This window comes from Pan paniscus, chromosome 8, assembly GCF_029289425.2.
Source record: "Pan paniscus chromosome 8, NHGRI_mPanPan1-v2.0_pri, whole genome shotgun sequence".
Taxonomy (NCBI): domain Eukaryota; kingdom Metazoa; phylum Chordata; class Mammalia; order Primates; family Hominidae; genus Pan; species Pan paniscus.
In genome coordinates, this window is record NC_073257.2 from 86,020,645 (window position 1) to 86,029,448 (window position 8,804).

The 8,804-nt window shown below is 55.0% G+C and overlaps 1 protein-coding gene across 50 annotated transcripts in view; it reads right to left on the reverse strand.

Moving 5' to 3' along the window:
* CAMK2G (calcium/calmodulin dependent protein kinase II gamma) overlaps positions 1–4,900 on the reverse strand; it is a 62,132-nt gene extending 57,232 nt beyond the window's left edge. For 11 of the 50 annotated variants that reach the window (XM_034930840.3, XM_034930848.3, XM_034930852.3 and 8 more), the window contains exons 1-2: positions 4,692–4,898; positions 3,284–3,378 (exon numbers count right to left, since the gene is read on the reverse strand). In XM_034930840.3, the coding sequence (XP_034786731.1) occupies positions 3,284–3,378; positions 4,692–4,756 (160 nt within the window). In that variant the 5' untranslated portion in view covers positions 4,757–4,898. Of the gene's footprint in view, positions 1–3,283; positions 3,379–3,495; positions 3,994–4,691 lie in introns of those variants that run through there. The other 39 variants (XM_034930870.3, XM_034930863.3, XM_034930841.3 and 36 more) reach the window with 12 other exon arrangements.
* Positions 4,901–8,804: the final 3,904 nt, after the last annotated feature.

Here is an 8,804-nt window from a genome sequence, read left to right on the forward strand (position 1 = left end):
ACAAAGAGGAAAGCTTTTGCTTACATTTAGCTTCAAAAGAAATTTCTTCACACGGAATGTACAGATTAAATAAATATGTTAAAGTATTATAACAGATTTCAAAACACTGTTTCCGGTAGCATCTCTTAGTAAGGCCAAGGGCATTACCCCAGTATCTATCTTGGTAAAAGCAACTGGAATCCAGATAAATGGTACATATACAGAAGTTTCTTGTGATGCTGATTGTTCTAGGGATAAATCCTAAACGACGTAGAAGAAAGGACCATTTGCCCTTCAACTGTAGCAATATGGGGGAAATGCTTTGGATATAAGCAAAGAGAGCAGGATATAAAATGTTATGCTCTGCGAGGTGAAAATCTGTATGCATATGAATAAAGATAAGAAGGGAATATGAAGATTTAAAAATAAAAAAAGACATAAGGGCTCAGGCTCCTTGAGGGGGGTGCTCTTAAATCTTAAAATAACGACTTATCATTGCCATCACCTGGCCCACTAGCTCCTGCATCCAAGCCTATTTTAAATGCCTCCTTCGGCCTAGTGGAGCTAAGCTTGGAACCATGGGCTCCCTTAAGAGCCCAGCTCCACTCCTATCACGGTTCTGAAGCAAACAGAGTGACGTTATGTGACTTTCAGTGACTTTATGTAGACAGGCCCGCAGACAAAGACAGTGCTCAATGCATATCCGCATGAACTCCCCACCTTGCAACCTAGCCGCCAATGTGGGCCTCTGAGGCCACGGTGACAAGACACAACAGCCCAAAAGAAGGCTTCCTGTCTCGATTGGACCCCCCCAGAAGAACAGGTGATCCCTCTCCCTGACTCCTAGCCACCTCACCAAGGATGCCAAGGAGAAACAGCTCTATACCCTCTTTTTATCTTTTCAGTTTGTAGCCCAGAGAATCACAAACAAGAAAGACAGGAGGCAGGAAGACCCGGTGAACACAGCAAGCCCCTTCAGACCTTCACAGATGACCCTGGTGGGCCCACGACATTCCCAGACACAGAAATCCAACACCTGCGGAGACCTAGGCAGACAGCGATGAGTGAAACCCAGCCCCAGTGGCTGCAGCTTTATAAAATATATAGTGTAAACTGAGAGTCTGCAGGGAAGCCATGGCCCTCACTCCCTAACCCCATGGGAACCAGCCCATGGCTACCCTGGCCCAGATCTCTCCAGGAGTTCACATCTCCCATGCCCACACCTATAGTCCAGCCCCACCTTGTTCCCTCCATCTCCAAGACAGCCCCTTTCCACTTTCCCACCTCCACACAGTACTGGCTGGCACTTACACATTCTGACCCCTCTGGCTGGCATCTGTGCCTATCATCTGTGCCTCTGTCCCAAAGTCAACCTGGCACATGAGGCCACACAACAGAGCCCAGTCTTGGCATATCCATCTTGGGAGAGGGGGAGTTGCTGTCTGAAGCATATACTTTTACACAAGAATCCTATTCTTGAAGGGAAAAAAAAAAATCAACGAGAAATCAAGTCTCATCCAGTTTGGCCAGGGAAAGATATCCGCTGGGAAAGATGGGACAAGGTTAAAAGGAGGTGAGGAAGGGAAAGGGAGGCTATCACACAGGTCATGGAAATTTACGCAGGTAGGGAAGGAGTAGGAAATGAAAGCCCCAGTCAGGCAGCTGCAGGAAGTCACCACATCACCTATCCTCACATCCCAGAATTCGGCTCCCAGCCACCTCTCCTTCTCTTACCCATGGGTCAGAGGACACTGGTGAGATGAAGAGAGCAAAGCATTGCGTCATCAACTGGAGACACCAGATGCCAGCCCTGTTTCTGATGCACCAGGGCTCTGCTGTGTGGGCAAGAGAGGTATCCAGCCTCAAGCCATTGTTCCTGCCTGCACCTTCCATCCTTGGCCAGAGGATGTCTGCCAGAGAGCCCAGCCCCTGTTGTCCCCCCCACCGCCACTCCAGGGTATCTGACTGCCCACATATCTCTATGGCAACCATCCTCAGACTCAAGGTACCCAGAGAGAAAGAAAACAAACAAGTCCAACTTTATAGGCAATGCACACGAACAGCAAGAGATGGAGCTGGATGGGAGTCAGCAATTAGTGCCCTACTAGAGGGATGGAGAGAGAGTCCCCAGTCAGGGGGTGGACACGGCCCTGCTAAACAGGTCCCAGAACAACTGCCAACACGACAGAAGCCTGTGGAATTGTAGAGCTTCTCTAAGCATTTGGGACATCTATTATGTCTCTTATCCCAGAGAAACCCGTGTCATTATTGGCCAAAGCCCATGTCTTCCCCAGGGCATGTGTCCTGGCTCCTAATATATTTATGGCATCCTACTGCCCAGCCCTAATTCCTTTCTCTGAGTTTCACAACCTTTGTCCCCCAGCTGCACCCTGCAGCCCTCCGAGATCTGACCTCTGTACTCACCAGACCTGTTCACAGAGCACTTCACACATTGCTGGGTCTACACCTATCAGATGAGGTGAGTTTGGCAAGCACCCAATAGGAAGTTCAGAGAGTGTAGGTTCAAGGTGTGAAAGACAGGCCCTGACCCTCCAAGCCTCAGGTACTTGGGAGGATCTCGCAAGTGAGGCCCCAAGGCCTTGGCCTTTATGCTCCTCAGACTCGGAGGCAGTGCAGTTCCTGCCCAAACCGGGCCTTTGGGATTTCTAGACCATGAGGCATCACCCTCCACCCAGGACAGACTACATCTGCTGCTGCACCACCAACTTTGTAATTTGATCAAAAAAGCAATCAAGTTCATCTGGCAGAATTTGTTCCTGAGAAGCCCTCGCCAGTAGCAGCCTCCCCTGATGTTTACAGATTCCCTTCCCTTGGGAGTCTGTTCTGCCGCCTGGTGGGCAGGGGAGGCTGGCTTTGTCAGAGCTGCTCACTTACTGCATTTCCATCCTAAGTCACCACTGGGGCACAGGCACCAGGAAAGGCCTGCAGTAGCCACCACTGCCCCAAAGGGAGAGGCTCCAAATGCCCCAAATTAAGAGCTCCCCATTCTGTACCACCCACTACCCCCATATCCTCCACCTCCCTGAAGACCGAACTCCCTTGAGCCTTTGGGGGCCACTGCAGCTACTTGCATCTCTTCCTTCATTCTTTTGTACCTGGGCGCTTCCAGTCCCCCATGCAACTCCTTTTCTGGCTTCAGCCTGACACAAAGTCCAACCAGTCTGAAATTCCAACTCCTCTCCAAGTGCTAAAACGCACAACCCCCAATTCCTGGGGCTTCCTCAAAAGAAACCATGGCCCCTGGCGGCACCCTCAGGAAGAGGTCAAGACAGGGAACACTCACCCCGGGCAGACAACTTCTTGGTATTGATGATTTTTGCTGCGTACTCCTGCGTGGAGGTTTTCTTCACACACCTGCGGACCACAGAGAAAGCACCCCTGGAGGGAGAAGGGGAAAAGAACTGGGACACGGAGCAGGGCAGAGTGACACAGACACACTTCAAGTCTGGGGACGATGATGCTCCCACCACCAGACCTCTAGTCACACTCACGTACATGCACACACACCGGCGCTGCGACCACCACCATCCAACATGAGGCAAAAGGACACGGCCACCGCAGGACACTGAACAGATGTGGGTGGCGTGCCGCGCTCCCACCCCCTCATCCAGTCCCTGGGCAAGGCAACAGCCTCCACCTCAGGCTGCACATCAGGAGCGGGTGGGCGATGCTGAAAACACACACCTGCTGCATCTCAGACAGCCCTGCGGTCTCGGCCAAGAGAACCAGGGCAGAAGGGAGCAGAGAGACCCTGCCCTTCTCTCAGCAGGAACAGTTGAAGGTCGGGGAAGGAAAGATTAAAAAGAGGGTATCATCCACTGAAAGAGAAATCTCCCTCAACCATGGGGCAAAGTGAGGCTCAAACCCCCCCACAGTCGGTTTCATCTCACTGCATCCCGGCTCAACTGACAGCAAGGGAAGAGAGGACACAGTCAGACATCAAGAACTCCCCTTCCCATGCTATTTTCCTTGACGTCCCCCTCAAATGGGAACTCGCACTCTCAGCTCTGGAAACGTCTGGGGGGGCGGGCGGGGCGGGGGCTGCAGTGGCCGGGCTCGGCGCCGCGGGTGGGGGTGGGGGGCCGGGGCTGCTGCAGCGGCCAGCTCAGTGCGGAGGGGAGGGGGATGCTGAGGCTGCGGCGCGGCTCCCGGGACCACTGCAGGGGTGGGGGGAGGGGACAGGGGTGCCGCAGCACTGCCCAGCCGCGGGGCTGGGAGCCTGGAGCGACACCCGCGGGGGGCGGGGCCGGGCGCCAAACAGCCCCCCCACGCCCGGGCTCCGCAGCAGAGCTAGGGCTGCAGGGCTGGGGAGGGTCCTGAGTGCGAGGCGCGTGGGACCTGGGTTCAGGGTGCGGAGTGAGCAACCGGGCAGCTTTGGGAGGTGGTCGGGAGGGGGGCGCCTGAAGGGTGCGGAGGGGCGGGGCTGGAGGGCACCCGGGAGCGGTCCGGGGTCTGCGGTGTCCGCGGCGGCGCGTGGGGAGCAGCGGCCCCGCCAGTTGCTGCAGGGCGCGGAGGGGGATGCGGGGCAGTGCGCGGGGGGCGCGGGGACCGAAGGCGGCGGGCGGGAAAGGCGGGGGTGGGGCGGCCGAGGGGGAGCCGCAGCGGCCGGTGCAGGGCCGGGGGGCGGGGCGAGAAGCCGCATAGCTCCCGGGCGGCAGGGCAGGCAGGGGACCGCGGCGGGCGGGCCGTACTTGCCAAGCTCCTCGAAGAGCTGGTAGTCGTCGGTGAAACGGGTGCAGGTGGCGGTGGTGGCCATGCTGGCGGGCGGGCGGACGCGGCGGTGCAGCCCGCGCCGACGTCGGTGCACAGTCACCGCCGCCCGGCCGAGGGAGCAAGAGGAGGAGACGGGGCTGAGCCCGGCAGCACCGCGAGACTTTACCGGGGAGAGCGAGGGAGGGAGTAACACCCCCGCGCCGCCCGCCCCGCCCCGCCCCCAGCCCCGCCAGCACCCCCCCCGCCCGGCCCCCGGCCCGCCCCCGGGGAGGGGCCTCCTGCCGCCGGCCCCGCCCCGCCCCGGAGCCGCCCTCGCTGGGCCAGGCGCGCGGGGCAGCCGAGGGGAGGGGGTCCCCGCTCCGGGCCACCTGTCTGGGCAGACGGAGCTGGAAGGTTCGCGACTTATGGGCTCGTCCCGGGGCGGACCCCGCGCGGGCTCGGGAACGTGCATGCGAGGGTGCATGTGTTAGGAGTGTAGGAGTCTGGACCACTGACCTCTCTGGACGGGTCCTACACGCGGGTCCCGAGCCCCCAACCGGGCTCCTAGCACGTGGGGAGAGAGCCAAGGTCAAGGAGCCTGTGCCAGGCTGCACGCCCGGGAGGCGCCCCCAGCCTGCGCAGAGCCAGCTGCCAGCCGCCTTCCCTCTGGGAGCTGACAGTCTAGACTTGCGCAAGCACCAGGGCCATTATTAGAAAGAAACCCTTCAGGCGCGGGTTGATCAGGGAGACCAGGCCAGGGGCAAGGATACAGGTAGGACTCTGCCTTCCTGCACCATAACTGCAGAGATGAAAGAGTATTCTCTATCCGGCCAGAAATGAAAGGGGTGAAGTGGGAAGACTTGAAAAGGCTTTGTGCAGTGGGGGCTAGAAGAGAAAGTGGAAGAAAGGGGAAATCCCCATTTTCTTGCAAGGCACCCTCGTACTTTTATTTTCTGGCACCTACCACATTTTGTAGTGATGCATTGACTGGTATAAGGGGCAGTAGAGCTATCTCATAGCTGTCTAAGCGTGAACTTGCATCAAACTGCCTGGCTTGGATTTCTAGGCAACTCACTGATCAGCTCTGTGACCTGGGGTAAGTCACTGAATCTTTTTTTTGAGACGGAGTCTTGCGCTGTCGCCCGGGCTGGAGTGCAGTGGTGCGATCTTGGCTCACTGCAGCCTCCACCTCCTGGGTTCAAGCGATTCTCCTGCCTCAGCCTCCCGAGTAGCTGGGATTACGGGCGCGCGCCACCACGCTCGGCTAATTTTTTTGTATTTTTAGTACAGACGGGGCTTCATTATGTTGTAGTAATGAAGTATGTATGTAGTACATACATGAAGTAATGAAGTATGTATGTAGTACAGAGGTGGCTTCATGAGCCACCTCGCCCGGCTGGGAACAATAATATTACCTACCTCATAGGCCTGTCAGCATTAAATGGTCTAAGGCACTTAGAATAGTACTTGGTGCCTAATTAGAACTACATTTGCTGGGCCGGGCGTGGTGGCTCATGCCTGTAATCCCAGCACTTTGGGAGGCTGAGGCGGGTGGATCATGAGGTCAGGAGTTCGAGACCAGCCTGGCCAACATGGTGAAATCCTGTCTCTACTAAAAATGAAAAAACTAGCTTCCCACTGAATTGTAGGCTCCAATAAAGCGGGGCCTCTGCACCTTTTTTGTTCACCATTGTACACTCAGCCCCTGACCCTCAGTAAATATTTGTGGGATGGCAGAGGGAGATACCATCCCTTCTCCTGTCCCCACCATCACAAGTTGGCGGGACAGAGGCACATAACTGTCTTGATGGGGGACAAACAGGCTGGGCAGGTTCCTGACCTGCCTGGGCAGCTGTCCCCTGAGGCTGAGGCCAGCCCCAACTGGGCAGGGTGGAGCTCAGCCAGAGGCTGCCACTCAGTCTTGATTACAGCAGGACGCCCACTGGGAGTCGGGTCTCCCTCGCCAGCAGGCTCGCTCTGCCAGAGGAGGGGGCTGAGAGGTGTCCCAGCCTCCCAAGCTGCCTCCCTGAGGGGTGGGTGGGGCAGAGCTCTCCAGGAGTGCTCCCTTCCTGTCCTGACCCAACAGCCCTGAGAGCTGCTTTGGGAACCAGACTGCCCAGTAGGGGTGATTAGGGAATGGGAGGGCATGAAGCCCTAAAGGAAAAGCATTAGCAGTTCTCTTGGGAGAAGGGTAGAGAGGGCCAAGGGAAAGGGTAGCAGTGCCAGAGCACCATGCCCTACCCCTCCCCAGGGCAACAGGAGGTAAAGTGAAGAGTAAGGCCACTTCCTATCTCAAAGCACCTGGGTGAGAGCCAGGTCCCAAGTCCCAGTGTGGGGTAGGGCAATGAGATTGCATACATGGGGATGCCAGTAAGTGTTGAGTTTCTGTCATCCGTCTCCAAAGCAGAAGCAAGTTTGAATATCAGTTGATCATGAATGTGCCCTTCCTAAGTGCTCAAGGCAACTTGCTTCCTGACCTCCAGGCTGATACTTGAAACTTTCTATTCATGAATGGAAGGTGGAGTGAGGAGACCCTGAGAGGTCAGAACAAGCACAGAGGAGGGCTGCCATGGAGTCCCCTAGGAGTATCCTGGGGCAAATGTAAAACAGGACTACAACCCTGACCAGTCTCATGTGCCTGCTGTGAGAGGAACATCATCCAGACTGAGGGGAGGGTTCAACACTAGGTGTTTTGGGGTAACCACATAAAGCATTTTGCATTGTGTCTCTAGGTAAAAGGAAGAGTGATGAGAAAAATATTGGAGTGAAGCCTCAGGGGTGACTCATAGTACTATATAAGTGGAGCTAGCTGCCTTTCAACAAATATCACTCCCTACCACAGGTTTGTCACTGCCTTTTACTTTTTGAAACATTCAAATAAAGTAGAAAATTAGAATTCACACAATTAGAAGAAAACTCAATCCATCGTCTTTTTTTTTTACCCCCTCAGACAGGGTCTCGCTCTGTCCCCCAGGCTGGAGTACAGTGGTGCCGTCACGGCTCACTGCAGCTTCAGCCTCCCAAGTAGCTAGGACTACAGGCATGTGCCACCACACTCAGCTAGTTTTACATTTTTTTATAGAGATGAGGTCTCACAATTTTGACCAGGCTGGTCTCAAACTCGTAGACTCAAGCAATCATCCTGTCTTGGCCTCCAAAAGTGCTAGGATTACAGGCATGAGCCACCTTGTCCAGCCTCCTTTTTCCTTTGTATCTCTACTTCACTTTTCCCTTCCTCCCTCACTACTTCTCTCAACAGCGCAGCCTCTGACGCATCCACGGTGGTGGTTTGGAGCCTATAGACACTTCTGTGTGCACACACAAACACACACCCTCGCACATACACCCTCCTCTATCCCCACTGCTGTAGCGCCCACACAACCTCCAGCTACCCTACAGCAATTAGAGGGAAGATACACACAAATAATAACAAGCTCACCAGCTCCCTCCACTTCAGTGTCTATGGCAACCTCCTGGGGTCTTCGGGCTGGGTTGCTCTGGTTGCAGCCAGTCCCCTGGGCAGCACCAGCACTCAGGCTGTGCTCAGAGCTCAGAGAACAGGGAATGACAAAGATATCAATACCCTGATAAGCACCAGAGGCACCCCACTGGGTGGGACCTTCCATCATTCAGATCTTTCTCTTTGAAGCCTGCAAAGTCTCACGTCCATGAGGGGTTTTCAATCCATATTCTAAGCAGAATCCATGGGGTTACGAGGCCAGGCCGCAACAGCTAGTCAACTATATATTGACGTTCCACATAAGATTTGGTTGCAGTTAAGAGTCCCTGACTAAAAAGAAGTTTGGAACCCATTGGACTTCTGGGTCCTTTCCAACTCTGAGATTCTATGATTAGTTTTGGAGAATTAGGAGTGATGAGATCATGACCTCTCTCCAAGGAACTCTGAGAGAATTATTAATGGTGCGGCATTTAAAACTGGAGAGAAGATGTGATCATGGAGATAGGAAAGAGTGAGAAAGCAAATACAACATTTGTTTTGTTTTGAGACAGTGTCTCACTCTGTCACCCAGGCTGTGGTGCAGTGGTGTGATCCTAACTTACTGCAGCCTCTAACTCCTGGGCTCAAGCCATTCTCCTGCCTCAGCCTCCTG